Genomic DNA, 26643 nt, shown 5'->3' with positions numbered 1-26643 from the left:
CCTGGGTGACCAGCTCTCCTCGGTCAGGGCTCCAGGGTCCCACTGGCCATCACTGGGCTGCTCAGCCCAGTGTCCTTCCTCCCGGCAGGGCAAGGGGCACTTCCCCGGGAGAGAGAGCAGGTCCTCCTGGCGTCCCTCAGCCCGCCCAGGCCGGAAACCCGGCAGCTGAGCAGATGGCTGGAAGATTTTTCCTCCCACGCCACCCTGTCAGGGGTCGGCGATGGGGGCTGGGCTGCAGGCTTCCTTGTGAGCCGGCCGGGAGCCTCTGGGGGCCTGCCCGGATGTGGGCCCCCACCCTGGCTGGCCAGGGGGAGCCTGCCACTGCCCCATTTGTCCCCAGGGAGGCCTGGGAGGGAGGAAGTTTGTGCCCTGCTCACCGGGAGCTGACTCACAGGGCGCCTGACGGTGGGGGGCGGGAGGGAGGGGGGAAAGAGACTGGCCTTGGGGGACCAGGGGACTGGAAATGCGATTGGGGGAGGTAGACATAGAGGACTGGTAAGGAATCTGGTTTGAGTGCCAGCTCACAGGAAGGCTCCAGAGAGGGTGATGAATGTGGGGAGAGGCACAGGAGTGGGTGGGTTTTGAGGGCACCACTGATTGGGTTGGGGAGCTTGTTGAGATGCTTCCCCGTGTTAGGGTCCCACCCTTCTCCCCTTTAGCTGGGGCAGTTAACAGGCAGGAGTCACATGCTGGGACTGGGAGGGGGTGGGGTTTGGAAAGGACTGCCCATTCTTGGGGGGATGGTCCCTGTCTTTCCCCACCTCCCCAAGCCTGGCTGGGGTCCGGAGTGTCAGACTGGGGGCGGAGGCAGAGGAAGCAGAGGACATTTCCTGTCTGGCAGACTGTACTGGGCTGATAAATGTCCCTGAGCACTAGGTGACCCAAGAGAGTGCATCAGGGCCCTGCTGACAGCCAAGGGCCTAGGGCAGACCCACCTCTCAGCCTCCCTGGGGCCCCAGAACCTTTGTTCCCTACTTCCAAGATACTTCGCCACAGCCTTGCCAGCTTGAATGCTGTGAAAGGGCAGCGGGCCGCCTGCCAGGAAGTGTGTGGGAATCCCCCAACTCTCTAGGGCTCCTTGGGCAGAGGGTCTGGGCTCCTGGAGAAAGTGCTGTGGGTGGGAAGGACAGAAATGCTCCGTGTGGTCTGGAGTCAACCTGGAGGCCCCCCTGGAGGAGGGGTCTCAGACGGTTTGAGACTTCCTGCCCAACCATCTGTGAGCTGGGGCCAGGAGTGCTGTGTACCTAGGGGACAGTAGAGGCTAAGACTGGCTCATTTTAACTTCATTTACCACAAGTTAAAATATCCTCCTCAAGCCTTGGCAGGTGGAATTCCCACAGTGGGGAAGGGCCTACTCTGCACCTGGGCCTGATAATTAAAAGGGAAGTGTTAGCTTGCCGAGATTACATTACCCAGGCTGATTGGATGGAGGGGAGTCTGAGAGCCCCGATCTCGGGGCTCATGGGCCCCACAACTCAGAGCCAGGATTCCCAGCTGTTTAAGAGCCTGATATCTCCCTGACTTGGTAGAGGCTTTAGGGTTCCTTAGCATGGATGTGCCTGAACAGGGGACACAGACAACAGGCTAAGACTTCAGCCAGTGGACACGGTTGTTCTGAACTCGAGGTCCTGGAGGCAGACTCATCCCTATCCTGACCCCAGGATGGCCATGGACGAAGCTGTCATCATCTCTGTGTGTTGGCTGTGGGGATTTGGGGGAATCCTGGAGCCCTCCCCCACAACTGGGAACTCCCTGTCTCAGAAGAGTAGGCCGAGCAGGTGTGTGGGGGGGCCCCTGTGTGGAAACTGTTCATCCCTCTGGCTGCCCAGGCTCCCAGATGCTCCTGGGAACCCCCAGGTGATTAATAATTGCTTTTTGCCAAGACCTTTTTAGCCCGATTCCAAGGTCGGCATGATCTGATCAGTTGTTGTCCTCCATGCCTGGCACATAGTAAGTGCGCAATAAACGGCTACCACCTGGGCTGAGGCCCAAGGAGACCACCTTCCTGTGGCCTGGCTACCCACAGGGCCAGGAAACCTCCCCAGCACCGCCCCCTCCCTGGTTCGGGCCACAGCTGAGTGCTCCAGCTGGCCATTTCCTGACTGGAGCAGCCGCCTCTCCCCTGAAGAGCAGCCGCTTCTCCCCTGAGAAGGCCTTTTGTTCAGTTCCCGTGATGCCCCCTCCCAGCCCAGCCCAGCCCAGCTGGCCAGACTCTCCCTGTGGCTTCTCGTGGCAGGCAGGCCTGACCTTCTCTGGAACTGGCACCTTTATTTTCTAACAATAATACTAATAAAATGGTAACAGCCACTTGTTTCTTGAGCCCTGTGCCAAGCACCCCCACAGACTTCAGTCCCTAGAATACTCCTAGCGAATGCCAAGAGAACAGCAGCCCACTTTACAGATGGGGACACCGAAGCTCAGAGAGGGAAGCCCCTCTTCTGCATCACCCGGTGAGGAGGTGACCTCAGATTTGAATGGTAGCTCCACAACGGAGAGGTCAGCTGGCGGGGGGCGGGGCGGGGGGCAATCTCCATGGGTTTCCCACTGCCTTTTCTATCAGTCCTTCTGGGTCAGGAGCATGACTCTAAAGTGTGCGGTTTGGCACCCATCTCAACCGCAGGGGTTCATTAATTCATACAGCTGGTATTTCTAGAGTACCTCCTCTAGCCAGGCCCTGGGAGTGGGCAGGAATGGGAGGGCCTCTCAGTCCGCTGGGCGCACAGTCCTGGGTTCTAATCCCAGCTCTGCCCCTCACTCCCTGTGACCCCGGCAAGCCACTCCTCTAACACCTTGTTTTCTCAGCTATAAAATGGGCATAATGTTGGGACTCCCCCTCCAAAGGGGAATAAACAAGTGATAAAAGCAAAGTGTTTGGAACAGAACAGGGCACATGGACAGCATGAACTAGTACCCTTTTAAAAATAAAAAATAGCCCTGACCGGTTTGGCTCAGTGGATAGAGCGTCGGCCTGCAGACTTGAAGGGTCCCGGGTTTGATTCCGGTCAAGGGCATGTACCTTGGTTGTGGGCACATCCCCAGTAGGGAGTGTGCGGGAAGCAGCTGAATTGATGTTTCTCTCTCATCGATGTTTCTAACTCTCTATCCCTCTCTTTCTCCCTTCCTCTCTGTAAAAAATTAATAAAATATATTTTTAAAAAAATAAAAAATAAAAAAATATATAGAGAGATAGATTTCAGAGAGGAAGGGAGAGGGAGAGAGAGAAACATTATTGATGAGAGAGTATCATTGATTGGCTGTCTCCTGCACGCCCCCTACTTGGGATTGAGCCCGCAACCTGGGCATGTGCCCTGACTGGGAATGGAACCTGTGACCTCCTGGTTCATAGGTCGATGCCCAACCACTGAGCCATGCTGGCCAGGCTAGTACCCTTTCTTATTTAATTTTTTGTAATTTTCACCTTATGGCTATTTTTCTGACCACCTGGTGGGTTGGAGACCTGGACAGGGGAACTGAATGAGACCTTTACTCATTCCTTCAATAACATCCACTAGGAAGCGAGTCTTCTTCATGGTGTGCATTTGGGCACCCACAGGGCATTTCGGTGCAAGGGTTTCATCCTTAGCTGTGGGACCTCTCTGTGTGTTAAGTTTCTCCATCTATAAAATGGGAGCAGTTATTGGCCCTACCTCCAAGTATTGTCATGAAGCTTGGGAGCGTTAATGTCTTGCAAGGGTAGTTAGAAAAATGTGTGAGGTATAGCAAGGGCTCAGTACACGTCACTCTTATGGAGAAATTGGAATGGGGGCCATGGCCTGCCATCGCCTGGGCAGGGACAGAACTTGGAGTGGACACAACTGCAGGGTTTGGCCCTGCAGTTGGACTTTGAAACTGACATCCAGGGGTGGACAGGGACAGGTGTTCCAGGCAAAGGGACAGGCAGACAGGCCTAGTGTTCACAGCAGGGTTGGGCCATTGGTGGGTGCTGGCCGCCATGCGTCTACCAGAAGAGCCAGAGGTTGCCAATTCAGCTGAACTTTTGCATTCATTCATTCATCAACAGGTATTTATTGAGCTCCTGCCTATGCTAGGAACTGGGCATAGAATGGGGAGCTCCTGGCCTCGTTGAGCTCAGTTTGGTGAGCAATTAAATAATCATCACTGTTAAGTATGTGCCAGACAAGGTCAGGATGTGACTGAGGGGTGGGTTTAGGGATGTCTTCTCTTGTGTGAGATTGAAGGCAGACTGAGCAGGCAGGGCAGAGGCGGCGTGAATGCATCACCCGGAGGCAGCTGGGGCAAGTGGGGAAGATCCCACAGGGTCCCGTAGGTGGGGCAGGAACTTGGGACTGGCACCTGAGAGCTCTGGTTCCCCCAAATGGTGAAGACAGTACCTGCCTCACATGTGTCAAGGCATGGATGTGGGGTACACCAGGGTCCACGTCACCCACATGTGCTGGTAAAACCCTCCCCCTTCAGCCACAGGGCTTGTATTCTTGGCAGTGTGGTGACAAGGGCACATGTGGCTCCTTTCCCCTCCCTCTGCCTGGCTGCTTTTACTGATTACCTACTATGTGCAAAGAGCTTAATGTGTGTAGGTGCCCAGGACACTGTGATGTGCAAAAACTTCAGCTTATGCCCAGCACCCTCCCAGCCGGGGTGTCCTGCTTGATCAGCTCCAGGGTCACCACCGGGGCCTGGAGATGGTGGGGTGAAAGAAACCCATTTTTGGGTTCCAATCTCCATGTGACATTTGAGTCCCGTTTTCAAGGACTCTTTAAAACCACCTTATGTGGTCAATACCATACTGCTCCCAGTGTGACAGACTCTAAAGAATCAGGTGTCAGAGGCCACACAACCAATACATACGTGTGTATGTATGTGCCTGTGTATGTGTGTGAGCACGGGTGTATAAAGTAGCCCCAGGAAAACAGGCATTTCTGTCTGGTTTACTGTTGTATCCCAAGGCCTACCACAGTGCCTGGCACATAGTAGGCCCTCAATAATACTTTTTTGGGGAGGTGAATGAGCAGCCATGATTATGTGTCCCCAGTGGGCACCTGAGCCCAGCCTAGTTTAGTTGGAAGGCCAGTCCAAATGGTAAATAGAGAGCTCCAGGGTTCAGCACCTTGGACAGCAGAGGGTTGGGGGGCTTCTGCCCTTTGATGGTGAGGTGCCTGGGGAAGGACCTAAGAGGTGAAATGGAAGGAAGCCCCAGCTGGGATGGGTGGGCAAAGGTTGGCTGTCTTGACATTCCTCCATCAGAGCAGGAAATATTTTTGCACCTCTTGTGAGTCTAGTCCAGCGGTTCTCAACCTGTGGGTCGCGACCCCTTTGGCAGTCGAACGACCCTTTCACAGGGGTCATCTAAGACCATCCTGCATATCAGATACTTACATTACGATTCATAACAGTAGCAACATTACAGTTATGAAGTAGCAACGAAAATAATTTTATGGTTGGGTCACACATGAAGAACTGTATTTAAAGTGCCAGAAGGTTGAGAACCACTGGACTCTAGTCCATTTATTCCTTTTTTTAATATTTGTTTTTATTGGCAATAATACACTCCGACTGTAACATTTAAATAACAACAAAAGCATCCAATCCTTAAGCTTTTCTTAGTTTCTGAGGCCTTTACATTAATTAACTCAATCCTCATAACACTCCTATGAGATAGGTATAATCATGGTCCCCATTTCACAGGTGAGGAAACTAAGGCAGAGAGAAATCAAAGAACTCACCCAAGGTCACACAAGTGTGGTGCTGGGATTTGAACCCAGGCTCTGTGTTCTCTCTTTTTTTTTTTAAACAGGAGAAAATCAAAGGTTGAATTCATGCTCGTGGGGAATTCACATAAGCATGAAATTCCAAAGACAGTGAGGCAACACTGGATATATTGACTTTTTAAAAAAATATATATTTTATTTTATTTTTTTATATAAGTTAATATCATAGTATCTTTTTTTAAAATATATTTTATTGATTTTTTACAGAGAGTTAGAAACATCGATGAGAGAGAAGCATCGATCAGCTGCCTCCTGCACACCTCCTACTGGGGATGTGCCCACAACCAAGGTACATGCCCTTGACCGGAATCGAACTTGGGACCCTTCAGTCCACAGGCCGACGCTCTATCCACTGAGCAAAACTGGCCAGGGCTTAAGACATTTTTTGACAAAGGAAAAGGGAGGTGGGTATTGTATCTCATAAGTGAGAAGGGGTGATTTACAGATAGTTAGGAAAAGCCGGAAGTAACTGGCAGGAAAAGTCTTGCTAGGCAACTCAGAAACAATGGCATACAGGGTACCTAGCGAACAGTCTGTGTTCTTAACCATAGTCCTAGAGACAAGTAAAGTCTTCCTCCGGTACTTTCCCCTGCTCCCCGGTTCTTGTTGCTCCCAGAGGTCACCACTGCTCCTGGGTGGGTTTGCTCCAGCCACACCTTTCTTGCCCACCACCCACATTTATGTACCCACAGAAATGGGCAGTTGGGTTTTGTATGTAAACAGGATCGCAGTTTGTATTTTTCTGTGGTTTGCTTTGCTTGCTTCCTGGTATACCTTGGAGACGTCTCCTAGGTGGTGGTGCTCTCTGACTGACGGGTGTATAGGTTGTGACAATTAAAAAAATCTGAGATGTTCTAAGTTAAAATTACAAAAATCGGAGAGTGAAAGAGAGAGAGCAGTTACAGCTGTGGGCCAGCTCTGACGAAAGACTGCTCACATTCATTCCTGTGTAACTGCTGAAATTTAGGATTAATTTCCAAGTGGCTATTTCCGTGATTATTGAACCCCAGGCGCCTCCGCTTCTAATTTACACATGAAGTTTCTAATCTGCTCCCGCAGGAGCAAACCCTTCTCCCCGGTGGGTGTGGGTGTTTGCATCAGTTTCCCCACGCCCTCTGGCTATAGCTAATGTAAATCCTTTCCGATGGACTTAACCCCCCCCCCCCGCCCCCACACTTGATGTATAAAAATTTGCAAAACTCGGGGCATTTGTCTTTCCTACCATCCGGCCTAATTAGCCCTTTTATTTATTTATTTATTTAAATATATTTTATTGATTTTTTACAGAGAGAAAGGGAGAGAGATAGAGAGAAACATCGATGAGAGAGAAACATCGATCAGCTGCCTCCTGCACATCCCCAACTGGGGATGTGCCCGCAACCCAGGTACATGCCCTTGACCGGAATCGAACCTGGGACCCTTCAGTCCGCAGGCCGAGGCTCTATCCACTGAGCCAAGCCGGTTTCGGCAAGCCCTTTCTTTTAAAAAGACTTTCAGCCGCGGGAGCTAACATTTTGTGTGACTCTGGGCCGCGTGGCTCAGTGGTTGAGGGTGGACCTGTGAACCAGGAAGTCACAGGTTGATCCCGCGTGGGGCGCGATTTTTGACATCGGTCCTGGTGAATGACAAGCCGCTGGTGGGGGCTTCCGTGGTGCATTCTCACCTGTCTGCTCACTCCTTGTTGCCTCTCCCACTGTCTTTCAGCCTGGCCACTCCACCTCCGTCACCGCCATGAACGGGCCCACCCTGCAGCCCTCCTCCGCGCCCTCCGCCTCCTCGTCCGCACCCGCGGCCCCGGCCCCGCGGGGCTGGAGCGAGTTCTGCGAGCTGCACGCGGTGGCCACGGCCCGGGAGCTGGCCCGGCAGTACTGGCTCTTCGTCCGCGAGCACCCGCAGCACGCGCCGCTGCGCGCCGAGCTCGTGTCGCTGCAGTTCACCGACCTCTTCCAGCTCTACTTCTGCCGCGAGGTGCGCCAGGGCCGGGCGCCGGGGCCACCGGCTCGTGACTACCGGGAGGCGGGCCGCGGGCCCCCGGCCAAGGCCGAGGCGCCTCCAGCCGAGCCCGACCCAGGCCCCGCCGCCCCTGCCCTGCCCAAGGCCCGCAGCTCGGAGGAACTGGCCCCGCCGCGGCCGCCGGCGCCCTGCGCCTTCCAGCACCTGCGCCATAGTCTTCGCCACATCATCCGCCGCCGCTCGGCTGGGGAGCTGCCGGCGGCCGGAGCCGCAGGGGAGACCCGGGCTAAGCCCAGTCTGGCCCGGAAGCTCCTGCCCTGGAGCCTGGCCCGGGAGCCGCCGCCTGAGGTCCTCAAAGAGGCCGTGCTGCGCTACAGCCTGGCCGACGAGGCCTCCATGGACAGCGGGGCGCGCTGGCAGCGCGGGAGGCTGGCCCTGCGTGCCCGAGGCCCCGGCGGCGCGGACCTAGTGCTGGAGCTCTTCGACCCGCCCAAGGTAGGCACTGCGCACGCGCCGCGGCTCCTGCGTCGGGGCGCCAGGGGAGGGCGGGGCCTGTTTCCCGCCGGCGGCGGCGCAGACCGCGTGCTGGAGCTCTTCGACCCGCCCAAGGTAGGCACTGCGCACGCGCCGCGGCTCCTGCGTCGGGGCGCCAGGGGAGGGCGGGGCCTGTTTCCCGCCGGCGGCGGTGCAGACCGCGTGCTGGAGCTCTTCGACCCGCCCAAGGTAGGCACTGCGCACGGGGTGGCGTCAGGGGATGGCGGGGCCTGTTTCCCGCCGGTGGCGCCCTGCGAGGGAAGTTCCCTCAACCTTTTCAACACGGAGCCTTTTCTGAGAAGCACTCGGTGTGCCTTCGCCACGGCGAATTGTGAGAAATAAGGCGAGCCCCCAACGCAGGGGTCCTGGTAGGACACAAGGCGCCCCGGAGCCAGGCAGCAAGGCAGCACCCTGAGGGTGCGGCCCGCAGAGCCTGGCGCCGCGGGGGACTGGCCCTCGTTCTCCGGAAGAGTGAGGCTCGCAGACCTGCGCCGCCGGCTCATTGGCGGGAGGGGTTGACATTTGCTGTTTCAAAATGGCGGCCCCCGGGTGAGCTGTGCAAATGGCCCCCGCCTAAACTCCCTTCTTTGGCAGAAAAGTTGGTTTATTCTCCCATAAGGAACCCACAGTGGTCATTACTGTTAAGGAAGCTTTGAAGTGTCTTTGGATTTTGCTATTTTTCCCCTAATGTGCCGTTTCCGCTCCAGCATCCTGTGCGAGTATTAGATCCGCCCGTTAGGCCTCCTTGGGTCCTCCTGGCTGTGACAGTTTCTCTTGTTTTTTGATGACCTCGCGGGTTTTGAGGAGCACCAGGGAGGGGCTTTGTGGAATGTCCAGGGACACCATATGGGCACCTGGGCTGTGGCAGGTTAGTGCCGGATCCTTGAAGACCCTGCCCCAGGGGGGTCCTGGTTGAGCCTCGACCTTTGAACCAGGAGGTCACAGTTCAATTCCCGGTGAGGGCACAGGCCCGGGTTGCAGGCTCGATCCCCAGTGTGGGGCGTGCAGGAGGCAGCCAACCAGTGATTCTCTCTCATCACTGATGTTTCTCTCTCTTTCCCTCTTCCTTCCTCTCTGAAAGCAATAAAAATATATTTTTTAAAAAAGGCCCTGACACAAACTGACTATGACAAATAGGTTTTCTAGGGGTTCAAAACCATCATGAAATTCCTTTGCATCCCCATGCTTTGTGGATGTCTTGTTTTCTTTCAGGTTTTAACAGTTGTGCCTTTTCCCTTTGTAACCAACTGAATTCCACCTGTGCAGTACGGCTACCGTCCGGTTCCGCACTCCTGTGCGGTCTCTGACTTAGGTGTATCAAGTTGTTGGGATACCCCGGCTTTCACTAATTCCGTTCTCTCTGTGGTCCTATTTCGTGCTAGGAACTTGCTGAGGGAGCAGAGTAGACCTGATCCTCACCTCCAGGGTCACAGGCTAGGTCAGGAGACTGACTGTTACTCATTTGTTCAACAGACATTTATTTATTGAGCACCTCTATGTACCAGGCACATGTTAGGTACAGGGGGAACTGGCGGGTGGTGGGGGCTATTAAAGGGATAAACTGCAAGAGAGCATGAATTATAAATACACTAGTGGCCCAGTGCATGAATTTGTGCACATTGAAAGGAAATTAATTAGAAGAAATATTTTAATATCGCTATTCACCCTTTCTGTATAATAGACGTGTCAACCAAATTCACGATCGACAAGGACAGATGGAAACATACATGTGCAATTGGCCCCAGCGAGGGTTTTATATGTATCACTCATCCTCAAGTCAACTTAGCCTTTCTATATTATATATAGAATAAACTTGCTTAATTAGACCTGCTTTCTGATGTAGCTAAACTTTTTCCAGCCTAGTGAGGCACACCAACTTCTCTTTCAGGTAATTGTCAGCAACATAGCAATAAATATCAACACAAAGCAGATTATTATCGTAGGTCACACAGGGAAAACAAAGGGTAAAATATTTAACTGCAGCAGTGTTTGACTCTGTTCTGCGCAGTGAGAAAACCTGAAGTCATTTTCAAGGTCCACCATTTCTTCTTTTCAGTCGGGTCAAGTTTCTAAGCTTTCTAAATCTCCGTTTTCCGGCTAATGAAAAGAGGATTCCACCGAGTCTCCTATCTACCTACTCTAGGACTTCTGTGAGGATCAAATGAGATGAGGCCCGGGAAAATCCTTCACAGACATTTGGTTAAAATGTGAAATGTTTGCACCTGACTATAAAGCAAGTCGTGTTCCTGGGCTGAAGAAACTGTAAGGAGGCTAGTCGCTAGGAAGAGGAAGCTGGGCATTGCTACGTGATGTCATTACCTGGCGCCCACAGCAACCATTGCCGGGCTGGGTTGTGGGCTGCATTTTGTGCCATGGGGTCTTGGCAGTGTTGGCTGTGATTTGTTGGGGTGTCTCACTGGGGTCGTAGCAGGGCCTGTGTCCCCCTTGGGGGAAGCTGAGTGTTGCTTTGTGGGTGCCAGGTCCACGGTGCTGTTTCTCTGTGTGCGTCATGGCAGCTCCTGCGTTGAGTGTCTGCCTCCTGGTGGTCATTGCGCATCATAGTGACCGGTCAGATGGTTAGATACTTAGCATATTAGCTTTTTATGTATATAGATACTGTGTCCTAGAGGCAGAGCAGTGGGGCCACTGTGAGGATAACAGAGGGGCCCTAATTTGGTGGTTGGGATGGGGTGTGGCCAAAGAATACTCAAGTGTGGGATGTGCACCTGAAACTCTTAGTGTGTGAGTGTGTCTCCCTCAGTCAGTAACCCACCCACACAGACTCCTGCCCCATGGACTACATTCCTCTGTTCTTGAACTTCATGTGAGTGGAATCACACGGCATGCTGCCTTTTATGTCTGGCTTCGTTGCCCAGCATAATGTTTTAGAGATTGTCCATGTTCCCCACAGGTTATTTCTTTTCACCGCCGAGTGGCATTTCGTTGTGGGTGCACCCCATTAGTTACCCATTCACCCATTCATGGATATTTGGGACTTTTACGAAGAATGCTGTTGTAAAAGTTCAGGTAGCTCTTTGTGTGGACAAATACTTCCATTTCTCTGGTAGAGTCCTAGAAGGGGGCTTGCCAGGTCACACGGTAAGTGTGGGTTTAACTTGGTAAGAAAATTTTAAACTTTTCCAAAGTGGCTGCACGATTGTGAGTTTCATATCAGCCCTTCTAATGTACTGGTATCTCACTTCGGCTTTCATTTCCCTTTTCCTGATGACTCGGAGGTTAAGCACCTTTTCATGTTCAGTGGACACTGGATTGGACTCGTGAAGTACGTTTTTTTTGTTTTGTTTTTTTTAAAACGTATTTCTATTGATTTCAGAGAGAAATGGAGAGGGAGAGAGAGAGTTAGAAACATCAATGATGCCCTGACCGGTTTGGCTCAGTGGATAGAGCGTCAGTCTGTGGACTCAAGGGTCCTGGGTTCGATTCCTGTCAGGGGCATGTGCCTTGGTTGCGGGCACATCCCCAGTAGGGGGTGTGCAGGAGGCAGCTGATCGATGTTTCTCTCTCATTGATGTTTCTAACTCTCTATCCCTCTCCCTTCCTCTCTGTAAAAAGTCAATAAAATATATTTTTTTAAAAAAGAAAAGAAACATCAATGATGAGAGAACCATTGATCGGCTGCCTCCTGCACACCCCCCACTGGGGATCGAGCCCGCAACCCAGGCATGTGCCCTTGTCCAGAATCGCACCTGGGACCCTTCAGTCCACAGGCGGGTGTTCTATCCACTGAGCCAAACCGGCTAGGGCTTGTGAAGCACGTTTTTTTAAAAAAATATATTTTATTGATTTTTTACAGAGAGGAAGGGAGAGGGAGAGAGAGTTAGAAACATCGATGAGAGAAACATCGATCAGCTGCCTCCTGCACACCCCCTACAGGGGATGTGCCCGCAACCAAGGTACATGCCCTTGACCAGAATCGAACCTGAGACCCTTCAGTCCGCTGGCTGATGCTCTATCCACTGAGCCAAACCGGTCAGGGCTCGTGAAGCACGTTTTGATTGAGTTGTCTGTCTTATTGATTTGTAAGAGTTTCTGTATATTCTGGATACACTTCCTTTGTATTGTAAATATCATCTCCATTCTGTGGGTTGGTTGCCTTTTTTTTCTTTCTTTATTGATTAAGGTATTACATATGTGTCCTTATCCCCCCGTTTCCCATTCCACCCCGCCCCCCCCCCCATCGCCTGTCCCTGCTCATGCCCTCACCCCCCTGGTGTCTGTGTCCATTGGTTAGGCCTATATGCATGCATACAAGTCCTTTGGTTGATCTCTCCCCCTTACCCCCACCCTCCCTTGCCTTCCCTCTGAGGTTTGATGGTCTGATCAATGCTTCTCTGCCTCTGGATCTGTTTTTGTTCATCAGTTTATGTTGTTCATTACATTCCACAAATGAGTGAGATCATGTGATATTTACCTTTCTCTGACTGACTTATTTTGCTTAGCATAATGCTCTCCAGGTCCATCCATGCTGTTACAAATGGTAGGAGTTAGGGTTTTTTTTACAGCAGCATAATATTCCATTGTGTAGATGTACCACAGTTTTCTAATCCACTCATCTGTTGATGGGCACTTAAGCTATTTCCAAATCTTAGCTATGGTGAATTGTGCTGCTATGAACATAGGGATGCATATATCCTTTCTGATTGGTGTTTCTAGTTTCTTGGGATATATTCCTACAAGTGGGATCACTGAGTCAAAGGGAAGTTCCATTTTTAGTTTTTTGAGGAAACTCCATACTGTTCTCCACAGTGGCAGCACCAGTCTGCATTCCCACCAGCAGTGCACGAGGGTTCCTTTTTCTCCACATGCTCACCAGCACTTGTTGTTTGTTGATGATAGTCATTCTGACAGGTATGAGGTGGTACCTCATTGTCGTTCGGATTTGCATCTCTCATGTCTCTTGGCTTTCTGAGTGTCCTCTTTCGAAAAGTATCTATTTAGGTCCTTTGCCCATTTTTTGATTGGGTGTTTATCTTCCCTTTGTTAAGTTGTATGAATGATTGCCTTTTTACTTCTTTAGTGAAACTGTCTCATGAATAGAAGTTCTTAATTTTAATGTAGTCCAGTTTATCAATTGCTTTCTTTTATGGTTAATGATTTTTGTGTCCTGTTTATATTTTATTAAAAAATATTTTTATTGACTTCAGAGCAGAAGGGAAAGAGAGAGAGAGAGACATCAATAAGGAGAGGGAATTATTGATTGGCTGCCTCCTGCACACCCCCTAATGGGGATTGAGCCCGCAACCTGGGCATGTGGCCTTGACCAGAATCGAACCTGGGACCCTTCAGTTCACAGGCCGATGCTCTATCCACGGAGCCAAACCAGCCAGGGCTTTGTGTCCTCTTTAAGAAACCTTTGCTACTCAGCTCATGACGCTCTTTCTTGTTTCGTCTTCTAGAAGCTTATGGTGTGGGCCTCCCTCCCCATTTTGTACCACGATCCATCTCACATTAGTTCGGTGTTAGGTGTGAGGTGGAGAGTCACAATTCTTCCCATTCCAGCGCTATTTGCTGAAGTGCTGCTTTCATCCTAAGCCCACTGCCCCTCTGTGGACTCTTCTGTCCATCAGCCAGCGTGTCTGCCCTCATGCCAACACCACAGTCTAATTACCAAAGTTTCACGGTGCATCTTGAGTAGGTGACTTTGGACTGAGATGTTAATCCCGAGTTAAGAATCTCTGGGTGTTCCCGCAGAGAGAACAGCATGGGCAAAGCTCTGACGTGGGAAAGTGTTTCATATGTTTTGAAGAAAGAATATAGACAAGGCCAGTGTGGGGGAGCAAAGAGGGAAGATGGCGCAGGGGAGAGTGTGTGAGGGCAGAGGCAACCATGAGGAGTAAGCATTTTATTCCAAACATAGCCTGAAGCTGTCGGAAAAACACAAGTGCAGATAAAAAAAAACTTTGTTTTCTCATCACTTTTAAAGTCTCGAGGCTGTGACACCACGAAGGGCAAATAACGGCCAAACACATCTTATCTGCACGATGGCCTGGGCTTCCCTGTACAACTTCACTTTAAAAAACGGCTGCTTAAAACAAACCCTGTGGAAAGCCAGATGTCAGGAGTCCAAAGGACCCGGGTTGGAAAAATGAAAAATGAATTAGCTCTTTCCCAGCTCGGAGGCCTCAGGCAAGTGACGTCACCTTCCTGAGCCTCAGTTTCCTCCTCTGTACAAGGGGCCTATTCATAGTTCCCGCATCGTGGGGCTCATGTGTTTAACTGGGAAGCGCATCTGCTGAGCGCCTGGCACAGGGAAACACTCAGTGTTACCCGCCCTTCGTGTTGTTGTTATGGTTGTCATGGTATTGACTCGGGCTGAGAACACAAATTTATCTCCAGTGCTGGTTTGGGTCCCTGTCAAGGCTCCTGTTCTTGGGAGCCCTGAGGTGGGGCCCCAGTCTGAGTCCTCAGGGCTCAACAGTGGTGGTGGAGAAGCTGGACCTGGGGGAGAGTAGCGAGGTCCCAGGCTGCCCTGGGCACAAAGGGAGCAGTCCTGGTGGGGCCTCCCTGTCTTCCCTTCTCCCCCACCCCCACCCCTGCAGAGAAGGCCCAGAAGGCTTCTGACAGCTCATGGGAGTTGGGTCCCAGCTCCACCTCTGACCAGCTGTGTGACCCTGAGCCTTGTCACTTCCCCACTCAGAGCCTCAGTTTACGCCTCTGTAAAGTAGGGCCATTCTGAGTGCTGGGTGGGAGGGAGCTCCTTGTCACGGGGTGTGTGAGGGGAGGCCATGGCCTGCAGGAGGTTGGAGGAGACATCTGTGGCTATTTCCCTAGGTCCAAAGAGGGCTCGAGAAGTCACTGTGTTCTCTGGCTTCAGTGGCAGCCCTGCAGATGGATGGGAGGTGGGGCAACCCTCCCTCCACTGTGCACTGGCCCTCAGGGGGAGCCCAGGGATTGCTTCCACTAGGAGGTGGTCATTGAAGGCCCCTCAGAGGAGGTGACCTCTGAGATGAAAGCAAGTGACAATCTTGACAGATCTGGGTAAGAGTCCCAGGCTGGAAAGGGCGAGTGCAAAGGCCCTGGGGTGGGCAGGGCCCAGGAGTCTTTGAGGAACAACCAGGCAGCTAGAGCTGGAGTGGAGGGAGCAGGAGGGATGAGGTTGGAAAAGTGATGGGGCTGGATTTTGTGGGGCTTGGTGAGCATTTTAGGTTTTACACTAATAGCAGTAGAAGCCTTGGAGGATTTTGGCCCAGAGGGGCTGAGACACTTGCTGGGGCTGCCTGGCAGGAGTGGGCCACGGAACCCTATGGGGCTGCCGGGGTCTTCTGGCGTCAGGCTGGCCGTGGGAGAATATGACATGATTCTGCCCCTAGAAGATCCTCCGGTCACCATGTCCACTCTTCCTGTGGCACCTTCCTCTCCTCTGATCCCCCTGATCCCAGGGGGTCCCCACTCCCAAGCCCCCTCCACACTATTGAACCAGCTCCCTCAAGTCAGAGGGTGCAGAGTGCCAGCTCCTGGCCAGGCCTGAGATGTACTACCCCACTCAGCAGTTGAAAGAAAAATAAGAAAGTTGGATTGGTTGCCAATATTTAGAAACACAAAATAGAGAGATCACATCAGAACCCAGATTCTTGGTTTCTCTTACAGAATCGGTGGGTCTGGCCGTGCGAGGCCAGCATCACTGCGAGTAGATCTGAGCCTGGCCTCTGCCCAAGCTGAGCAGAGGGAGGCGGTGGGGGTGCCAGGGGAGAGAAGACAGAAGCAGCCACTGGCCACGGGTGGCTGGCCTTGGGCAGAGACTCCCCGGGACCTGGGGTCCATTTTCAGATGGAGCATAACCAGCTGGCCACAGCCTTTGGGGCAGCTCTTTGGGGCCTCAGTTTCCCCATATGCCCAGGCCTCTAGGTTGGCTTAGTTGATCTCAACATCTTGCCAGCCCTGCTAGGTCTGGGGCTGAGCCTCAGTTTCTCTCACCGGTACAGGCCCTGATGCTGGAGTTCTAGCTCCTGTTGAAAAACACCTTCAGCCAACATTGACTTGGCACTTACCAGGCGCCTACTGACCCTGCTTCATTTAGCCCTCACCGCAGCCCCGGGAGGGAGCCTCTGTGATGACTCTGCTCCCCAGAGGGGTCACCTGGTGTCCAGAGAGGGTAGGTGACTTGCCCAAGGTCACTCAGCTCTCCAGATGGGATTGGAACCAAGGCAGTTGGGCTGTACCTGGCTCCCAGTGTGTCTTCAGAGGAGTCACTGTTGGTGGTGGTTGCTACCCAGTGGCCCCATCTAGGAAAGGGCATCTGTTTTGTGTTCTGACCAGGAAAGGCTCCCCATGCCATCTTGTCCAGAGCCACTGTTTTACATATGGGGACACTGAGGCCCAGAGGGGTGGCCAGTTCCCTCTTCACCCAGTGCATCCTGCCCTTGGTCTTCGCTGCCCAGCCCAGAGAAGCAGTAGAGGAAGGAGTTGGGGGCACCTCAAGGGACTCAGCTCACAGCCTTGAGTCCTCCACAAGGAAGTGGGCACGAGCGGGCCAGGCAGTGAGGTCAGAGCCCTTCCCGCTCTGCTCTTTCTGAGCTGGGTGCCTTTGGACAAGTGACTTGGCCTTGCTGGCTTCAGTTTGCCTCCTCTGTAAAACGGGAATGGCCACAGTGCCTGCCTTCGGGGTTGTGGTTGTGTGGGGGAGGCTGCAGACACACTAAGTGCTGCCTGGGTGAGTGAGGAACAGCCTGGGGCCCTGTACTGGCGCTGAATACTCCTGGGGCACCTGGCCCTACCTTCACAGAGCACATGGTTCAGCCAGGAGATAGCCTGGGGGACTGGGTTTGTCACAAGAGGCGACCCTGGACCCCTCAGCTCCCTGCCTGTGCTTGTGGTCGGCCCAGGAGCAGGCAGTCTGGGGGGGGGGGGGGGAGCGGTGTGGGGCGGGGCCATGCGGGCAGTAGGTGCTTATGAACGAAAGCCTGGGTGCTTCATGGGCTGCCATCTCCCAAGCACCCAGCACTCCGCAGGGTGAGGGCCGTACTGAGTCAGCCGCCTCGTGCCCCTGTGCCCTTCAGGCTGGCACTGCCAAAACACCTACTTCACCGGCAAGGAATTGAGGCAGAGGCCCCGAGGTGTGGACCCTGGGCCGAGCCCGAGCCCAGTCCCCGAGTGTGGGAAAGAGGAAGCACAAAGAAAGGGACGTCAGTCCGGGGCCTGGCGGTTTCCTCGAGGCAGGAGTGCGAAGAGGAAGGGGGGCGGGCAGGAAGCCACCACCGCGGGAGGGGCAGCTCCTGCTCTGCCCCGGGTGGGAAAGCTGCGCCCTCACTCTCCGTGCCCCACATCGCACTGAGGGTCGCCGGGCCGCGTCCTCACCTGGTGCCGTGCCCAGCACACGCCGCGCAGCCACGCTCAGCTACGCTCCTTGTCGATATTTTTGACGCGACAGGCACCACATTGACAGCCATGGGATCACCACAAACCCTGTGAGATGGGGAATCTGACGGATCAGGAAGCTGAGGCCCAGAGAAGTAGAGACTTGTCCACGGCCACAGAGCAGGGGAGCGGCAGAGCCCAGCAAGGCCAGGGGTGTGTGTTTAGGCCCCGAAGCAGGCAGAGAGCCACCCACGTGCCAGCTGCAGTCCCCTGGCTCTTCGTGTTTCAGAGACCAGAAGGGAGACGCCCAGTGGGGAGACAGGAGCTCTAGAGCCAGTGGTCCCCAGCCCCACCTCTCCTGGGAGGCCCCGGGGCAGAAGGCTCCCAGGGTGACAACGAGGGCCTTGCTCTGCCCTGGGACCCACGTGGGCCACTGCCCCTCTCGAAATTGTGAAATGGACGACTACGGGGCTTAACCTGGGCCTCCTTGGGGGAGGGAAGAAGGGGTGCTGGTGGGCAGGACTCCCGTGGGCTCCCCAACTGCATACACAGCCGCCCCACCTGCCCCTTATTGGGGTTCCGTGTAAGAAAACTGCTTTGCTGCTTAGAAGAAACCCCTGACCACGTTGAAACCGCGGACAGATGGTATCGCATGCTTCCTTTCAGCTCAAATTCTATGAATCCAGAGACTAGAAAGGGCCCTGCTTCCACAGGGGAGGGCAGGGGACAGTCTTCATTTATCATCATCCCGGGTGCCTCTGGGGCTGTGCCCCGTCCCTCTTCCTCATGGGCCTGCCACTGCCGCCAGCTTCTTGGAGGTTGACCTGTTTTTTTGTTTGTTTGGAGACTGGGTGTTGGGATGAGACCATCACTGTGGCGTCTGGGCTGGGACCTGGCGGCCAGGGAGAGGTTTAGCTGACACCTTGGCCTCTCTGAGTCTCAGTTTCCCAATCTGGAAAGTGGGATGTCAGTGCTTGTGTTGCTGGGTGATGGAGTCCAGAACAGGCTCAGGGAGGCCTGGCACGGTGTGTGTCCCCCTATTTAGGAAGCGTCCAGACCAGAGCTGGGTCCCGGCCACCCACCCCGGGCTGGGCAGCCACCTGGCTGGCCTCACAGTAAGTAGCCTGGCCTGGGCACCCGCTGGAAATCCCCCACCCACTTCTTTGTGAATGGAAAGGAAACCAGAATGCAAAGAGAGATCTCTGCCTTCTGAGCGGCCAGCCCTCACCGGTGGGGGGAGCTTCCTCCCCCAGGGCAGGAGGGGCCGCCTCAGCTTCCTTTTTGGGGCCCCACACCCCTTTTTCCTGTGTCCCTCAGAGCCGCGGAGGAGGCCACTGTGCTCCTCAGGCGTGGACCTCAGCCTCCGGAACCAGTGGTGACGGTGCACACGGGGGGACTCTGGGTCCCCCTCACTGTGGCTGGTGCCTGGATCCTCCCATCACAGGCTGAACCTGAATCCGCCTGTGACGAGGAGGGGCGTCCTAGCAGCGGCAAAGAGGGGAACCTTCTGGAACTAGGGGCCCTACTTTGTCTCATCTCAGATCTCCATGTAATCTTGGAATCTAACATGCCCAGGCTTCCAAGTTTGAGTTCCTAATATTTTTGGTTTTGTTTTTTCAATTAATAAAGCTCATGGAAGAAATCATAGAAAAGTAACTGAAACACCACCCACAACCCTGCTACCCAGAGAGAAGCGCGTTTCCCTTTGGGTAGATGTCTTCATAATCTTTTTTTCCTTCTGTTTCGTTAACTTGCCCCCCACACTGCAGTTCCTTCGGCCTCTGTGTGCCAGGCCCTGTGTGGGCGCTGTAAGTGCTGGCGGGAACTTCTGGACAGAAACCCCAGTCCTGGGGGGGCTGACATTTATCTACCTGCTTTTTCTCACGTTTTGATAATTTTTCTGTTTTCTCAAATATTTTTCAAGAATGTCTTTTTAAAAATGCTGGTTGCAGAGTATTTCATTTATACAGTTAGGTCATGATACACTTATCTGTTATTATCTGGACTCCTATTTCTATCATTTCTAACTTTTTTGATCAAATAGATAACCCGTGATGAACATCTTGTACTTAAATCGTGGGGTCCATCTCTGATTGTTTCCTTAGGCTGAGTTCCTAGAAGGGGAAGTGCTGGCTGGGAGGCCTCAGGAGGCCTCTGTTGCTGGCATACTCGCTCGCTCGCTCGCTCGCTCTCTAAGTTTCACTGAGATACTATTTACATACCATAGACTTAACTGGTTCAGAGTGTGCAGCAGTTTTTAGTATATCTGCAGAGTTGTGCAACTATCACTGTGTTCTAATTTTAGAACATTTTCATCATCTCAAAAAGAACTGTGTACCCTAACCGTTAGCCGTCACCCCCAGCCCCAGGCACCCACTAACCTTTCTGTCTCTCGATTTGCCTAGTCTGTTCTTTCCACGTAAAGGGGATTGGACAATAAGTGATCTTCTGTGAATGCCTTCTTTGTAATGTTTCCAAGGCTCACATTTCATTTATCCATTTGTCCCTGGATAGATGTTAGGTGGACACGGGACTGTTATGAGGAGCGCTGCCATGGACATGTGCGCAGGCAGAGCTTGGGGTACTGCAGGTTCCCTTCTGGACCAAGCAAGCCGGGCCGCAGGCTTTTTTTTTTTTAACCTTGAAATTTTATTTTTTGGATTTTTTTCTCTCTTTATTGATTAAGGTATTACATATGTGTCCTTCTCCCTCCATTGCCACCCCCATCACCCCCTTGCCCTCACCCCCCTGGTCTCTGTGTCCATTGGTTAGGCCTATATGCATGCATACAAGTCCTTTGGTTGATCTCTCCCCCTTACTCCCACCCTCCCTTACCTTCCCTCTGAGGTTTGAGGGTCTGATTGATGCTTCTCTGTCTCTGGATCTATTTTTGTTCATCAGTTTATGTTGTTCATTACATTCCACAAATGAGTGAGATCATGTGATATTTACCTTTCTCTGACTTATTTTGCTTAGCATAATGCTCTCCAGGTCCATCCATGCTGTTGCAAATGGTAAGAATTCCTTCTTTTTTACAGAGCATAGTATTCCATTGTGCAGATGTACCACAGTTTTTTAATCTACTCATCTGCTTCCACCGGCTTTTTGCTGGAGGAGGGTCTCCTTGCTTTGGGGTGTAAGAAAACGCAGCATCTGTGCAGTTCAGTGAAATGAGGCCTGTGTAAGTTTCTGTGTGGACATGTGCTTTGTTTCTCTGGGGTATGTATCTCCAGAGTGGAGTTGCTGGTTATATGCGAACTCTGGAGAACTAACCAAACTGGTTTGCAAAGCGCTGAGCCGTGTAGTCCTCCCGCCAGCATGGAGTGAGGGCTCCCATTTCTCCATCTTCTCACCAACACTTGTTATTGTCCATCTTTTCCTTCCCCCATCCCAGCAGTTGTCGCTTTCTGGTGGCTAATGATGTGGAGCATCTCTTCATGTGCCTGCTGGCCATCTCGAATGCTCGCCACATCTCTTCAAACAGCTTTCCAGAAAACTTATACCCACATACCTTCTCATCACCAGTGGGGCCAGCACTGGGCGTCCATCCTGTTGAAAACCTTTGCCAACTTCCAGGTGAAAAGTGGTTATCTTGTCCTTTCTGATTACGAGTGGAATGAGAGATGAGATGTAACTCACATAACATAAAACATACTATGGCAAAGTGCAGTTCATGGGTTTTTAGTACGTGGGCAACATTTCCATCCCCCAGAGAAACCTGTACCTGTTAGCAGTCATTCCTACTTCCCGTCCCCACCCCCAGCCCCTGGCAACCACTACTCCACTTGCTGTCCCTGCAGATATTTTTGTCCCTACAGATTTTGACTGTTTTTCTTCTGTTTCTTGGTTGTATGCATTTTTGTGTGGTTTGCAGGCCATTTACTCTGCTGCCTTTCTCTAGTTGGCTGGCAAGAACTCTTACGTGACATTAGTCTGTCGTATAGCACATCTTCCCAGTTTGCCATCTGACTTTTCAGTTTTGATCCTGAGTTTCTTGGCTTATGGAGGCTCTGAAGTCTGACAGTTATATACAGCGATCTTTTCCTTGATGGAAAAGCTTTTTGCTTTTTCTGCTTAGAAAGGCCTGGGATCTGATAATTACTTAGGTTTTATTTTTCACTTTTAATTATTTAAACCAACTGGTTTTCCTTCTTTGGGCTGGTGTGATTTCCTGTTTGTTTTTTTATGTCAATGAGAGACTGTGTGTCAAGGCATGTCACATAGTAAGTGCTCACTAAATGCAGGCTTTGGATGGCAACAGGCCATGCCAGGCTGACCTTGGCAAGGTGCCGTGTCGGTGTGGTGGCCGCAACACTGACCTGGTCAGCTTCTGGGCTCCTGGCTCTCGCCCTCCTTGCTTGTCAGCTCAGCCCCAGGCCCTGCCAGCTCAGCCTTCCTGGAATCCGTCCCACAGCCCCTCAGGCCCGAGGCTCTCACTGTCACCTCTTCTTCTGAATCATCATTCTTCGAAGGCAGGCGGTGGCCACCATCCAGGGCTGTAGGGGATCTTGGTGGTGACGAGCCCCGCTCCCCTCCAGCACCGCCCCCACCACCACCACTGAGGCCAGTGACAGGGGTTATTTGTTGTTTTTTAACCACAACATTTTCCACCCTCGCAGGCGAGCAGCCTGGGGCCCAGCCAGGCTGCAGTCTGGCCTGGCTATGTGTAGCAGGGCTGGGAGGTGGGTACCCGTTCAGATCCAACCTCACAGCTCTGGGACCCCTGGCCCTATGACACCCACCGTGATCCCCACAGACTCCTGAGGGCCCATCTGCTTTCCTGGGTGTGGGATCCACAGAGCCTGGGGAGAGCAGGTTTGATGCTGGGTGCTCCCCTCCCTGCTCAGGGGCCTGGGCCCATGGCGTGGCCTCTCAGAGTCAGGCTTCCCCTTCTGTCTGGAGGGCTGACCTCAGCCCAGCCCTCATGGCTGCAGTGTCCCTGCAACTGAGGTGGCCACGGTGGCAGCAGGAGAGGAAGGCATAGCCTGGGTAAAGGTGTGGATGGGGGACAGCGCACTGGCCTTGGGGCTCTGGCCACATGGGAATGGGGCTGGGGGAGGACTCCTGGCACGGATGATGGGAGCAGGATGTGGTCACTCAAGGTGTGGGCTGGTGGCAGCTGGTTTGCAGCGGACAGTGGGGTGGGGTCTGGCTGTGCCCCTGACCCGGCTCTGGACTCCCAGTCATCCGGGGCCTGTTGGGTGCTGGCTGGATATTTCCAGAGAGGCCACTGTGGCTGGCCCAGGCCTGAGGGGCAGCACGGATCATCGAGGCTGCTGGCTGAGCACCCATGACACCCACTCTTCACAGCCGCTCAGCTCCAGGTCCCGACAGTTGTTTATCCTAATGACACCTAAGAGCCAAAGGTCTGGCAAGAATGGTGGCCCGTGTGGAGGGCACAGCATGAGCACAGGTGTGGGGGGAGGAAGGCAGAGGTGTGGGCATGCGGCCTGGCTCAGAAGGGCGGGAACCGGCTCTGTCCAGCCTGGCCCTGCAGGGCCTGTCCTAGGACGCCCACCTGGTGTTGCCAGGATTCGGCCTGGACTTCTGCCACCGAGGGGGACGAGATGAGCTGGTGACAGTCGGTGGGGGATTAGTTCCTTGGTTCCCCGATTTAGTCACAGTCCCTCTTAAGCTATAGTCACCCCCACCTTGGGTGTGGCCCCCATGGGCAGGCTCAGACCGGAAGTCCGGCTGGTCCCCACAGCTGGGTCATCCATTTGGGCGCCACCACATCTCAGGAGGGGGCGAGGCTGTGGGCTCCCAGCCTGGCTCTGTGTGGTGTTGTGGGGGCTGTCTCTCTCTCTGTGTTTGTCTGGGGGGGGGGTGCGCTCTGGCATCTGAGAGGGCTTTGTGTCCCCGTCACTGATTCTGTGTGGGGTGGTCTCCATGTCTCTGAGAAGGGGCTTTGTGACTGTGTCACTGTGAGTCTGTCTGGTGTGGGGGGACCCTCTGGGCCTGAGGGGAGACTCCCTGCAGGTGGGGCTTCAGAGGAGGCCCCGCCTGACTGTCCCAGCGTCCCTGGCAAATGACCACCACGCAGCCTCTTTGGGGCCCCAGAGGGTCCAACACTCGGTCCCTCAGGGTGTGAACTGGGGTACCACCTGCCCAGGGGAGGGAGGTGAGATGATGGCGCCCTGTCTCTGCACAGGTGGTTATATTTGGGGATCTGTACCCCCTTTTCCTTGGCTCTGGGGAGTTCTGTTTCTGGCACTTGCTGAGGAAGGGGGGAAGCCGACTTGCTTTTCCGGAAGCTTCTCTCATCCCTCTCTTGTTCCTCAGTGGAGACAGGGGCACAAGGCAACAGGGGGGAGACCAAGGGGCAGATGTAGCCCGAAGGGACTAGGGGAGTCTGGGCGCCCTGAGAGTGCCAGAGACAGGCCAGCAGCAGGCAGCGTCGCTTACCTGGAGGTTGCATTCTGTTCTCACCTCCATTTTACCGACGAGGAAACAGCACAGAGAAGGGAAGTGATTTGCTCAGGGGTCACACAGGAAACGCGGCCGAGGCAGGCACTTGAAGGAGGGGGGCTGGTGGCCCTGGTTGGGGCAGGGGTGGAAGTGACCTGTGGCCTGTGGTTCCGACATTCGTTCAGTCCCTGGAACTGGCTCCCTCCCTTCAGTTTGCCCCCAAAGGCGCCTGAGAACAAGGGGTGAGATATTACCACACCCCACGTCTGCCTCCGCTCCCCAGATATCCGAGGGCTGAGGCCCCAGCAGCCACCTAGCTACTCCCCATCCACCTGACAAGCCCTCTCTGAGGACCTGCTCTGGACACCGGCCTCTGGTACGCTGTTTCCTGGACCTCATCCGGTGCCGGGCCCCAGCTGGGAGCAGGCTGCTGTCCTGTCCCCACCCCCAGAGGAACTCCCCGTCAGACGGCGGGTGGGGGCGGGGGTGGGGGGCAGCTGCCTCATCAGGAAATTATGGCCAGGCCTGATAAGCCGGAGCCGAGGGAGAGGCACAGGAATCGCACTCACCACGATGCGATGCGCCTGAGAAGGCTCCCTGGAGGAGGGAGGTTTTCTCTGCCAAGACCTGGCCTGGGAGAGCACAGGCCCTGGGCCTGGGCTGACGAGGGTCTGAGCCCCGGCTCTACTCAGCCCCATCTTCTGGTCCTCTGTGGCTAGGACAAATGATTTTTGTCTCTCCGGGCCTCCATTTCTCCACCTGTAACATGGGTAACCATGCTGGTGTGGGCTGTTGTTCTCCCCTGGCCAGCAGGAGCCCTGGGGGGCCCAGCCATGCCCCCTCCTTGAGGTGTCCCTATCACTCCTCCTTAGCCCTCATTGGATGGGGTGTCTGCAGTGGGGCTGTACTGTGCCCCACTGATCCCCAGCACCCATGACACCTGGCACCAAAAGGCCTGTGATGAGCACGGACAGCCTAGCAGGTACTATGCTCGGGGCTGGGGATGCCACATGAACAAGACGAAGTCCCCACCGAGCCCGTCTTACAGGTAGATAAATGCAGTGAAGGAACTGAAGGGTGATGGCATGGTGACTGCTCTTCAGACACTGTGGTCAGTGACGGCCTTCCTGAGGTGACTCTTCAGCTACGACCTGCGTCTGAGAAGAGCCAGATTTGTGCAGCTGTGGCGGCACTGTCTTGCCTGTCAGCGGAGCAGGGGGTGCAAAGGCCCTGAGGTGGCGTGTGCTTGGTACATTGAACAGTGGAGGCCGGTGTGGCTGGAGCAGAATGAGAGGGAGGCAGCGGTCAAGGTGCTAATCAGGCCTAGGCTGTGCAGGGTCTGTGGGCCACGGCAAGGACTCGGGCTTCCTCACTTAGCTCAGTAGGGCCCACAAGTGAGTTTTGAGCAGAGCGGGGGTGGGAAGCAACTTGATCTGGATATTTCTGGGTGTAGCTGTCCAGGGGTGGCAGCTGTTTTGATGCTGCCCACCTTGGGGTTCAGGATACCGTTTTCCGACTCCTCACCCTAGTGTGTGTGTGTATGTGGGGGCGGTCCCTGTGAGCACCACCGTTCTTCTCTGTGCCCTCCCTCCTTCAGGTCTCCCAGGGCTCCCTGGTGCCTGGGAAGGGCAGCGGCTGTGGCCTCCCTGCCCAGCTCTCCCCTTGGTGCCTGTGGGTTTCAGTGGTAATGGGCTCGCTTGCAGAGGCTCCAGGCCAAATGGTTGTGATGTTGTCTGTGCCGTCTTCACAGGTTTCCTCAGCCTTGTCTCGAACTTGTGAAGTGGGATGAAACACCAGCCTCAAGGGCTGCGGGGAGGTCATGGGAGCCCCCACCCATCTTCAGGCAGACAGATGGCCCAGAGCAGTGGTTAAGGTTCTCACCTAGTGTCCCAGACTTAACACCAAGGACTGTCTTCCTCTGGAACAAGGACCTTCCTACTTCTTTGGTCCCAGCGCCTCCATCCCTTGATAGGCTCTTTTCTGTGAAAACTTTTGAATAGCGATGGCCTGTGGATTCAACAGTCCAGAAGCCACTGGTAGACAGCCCAGGCACACAGTAGGTGCTCACTAAAGGGTAGGGTGAGGCTGTCAGCGTCATGTCTAGCCACAGCAGACCTCTACCCATCTTGTGGATTCAGCTGTACTTTTTGACCTCTGGGCATTACTTCTTGGTGTTCCCTTAATCTCCAATGCCTTTCCCTCCACCTTCTCACTCTGGAGTGTTCAGCAAACGCTTAGGCCCTTACTCTGTGCTGTGCTGAAGACACAAAGGGAACAGGGAGGCCTCTGGAGCACATGGTCGAGTGGAGACAACCTGAGAGATGCCTGCGGGGCAGGGACAGTGGACAGCGTGAGGGTGGGGGGTGCTTGGCTCTGGAGCTGACCACAGCTTCTCTGGGTTCCTAAGGCTCATCCCCACCTGGTGCTGCTCTCGGGACCTTCCCATACCCACCGTGAGCGCCTTTGTACAGGCTATATTGCTGTTGTCTCATGGGAGGGGCGGTGGCACTTGGGCTGGGAGAGGCGAGCTGCTTGTCCATGGAGGATGAGGCAGAGTTGCAACTTAAGGCCAGAGCTACTTCCCAAACCCCAGGATTGGGAGGTTGCTGGGCAGCAGTTGTGCAGGCTCCAAGGTTTCTGAGCAGGACACTGGGTGGCCCACGTCAGGAACACATGGATTCAACAG

The 26643-nt window shown here is 54.0% G+C and overlaps 1 protein-coding gene across 3 annotated transcripts in view; it reads left to right on the top strand.

Annotated features, from left to right (window-relative positions):
* The window catches only part of SH2B3 (SH2B adaptor protein 3), a 52778-nt gene that overhangs the window by 17716 nt on the left and 8419 nt on the right, over positions 1–26643 (top strand). For all 3 annotated transcript variants that reach the window (XM_059676350.1, XM_059676351.1, XM_059676349.1), the window contains one exon: positions 7452–8195. In XM_059676350.1, coding sequence (XP_059532333.1) covers positions 7479–8195 — 717 coding nt within the window. In that variant the 5' untranslated portion in view covers positions 7452–7478. The remainder of the gene's footprint in view (positions 1–7451; positions 8196–26643) is intronic.

The sequence above is a fragment of the Myotis daubentonii genome, chromosome 19 (assembly GCF_963259705.1).
Source record: "Myotis daubentonii chromosome 19, mMyoDau2.1, whole genome shotgun sequence".
Classification (NCBI taxonomy): Eukaryota; Metazoa; Chordata; class Mammalia; order Chiroptera; family Vespertilionidae; genus Myotis; species Myotis daubentonii.
The sequence above is the reverse complement of the archived record's forward strand: the minus strand, read 5'-3'. Positions and strand labels throughout refer to the sequence as shown.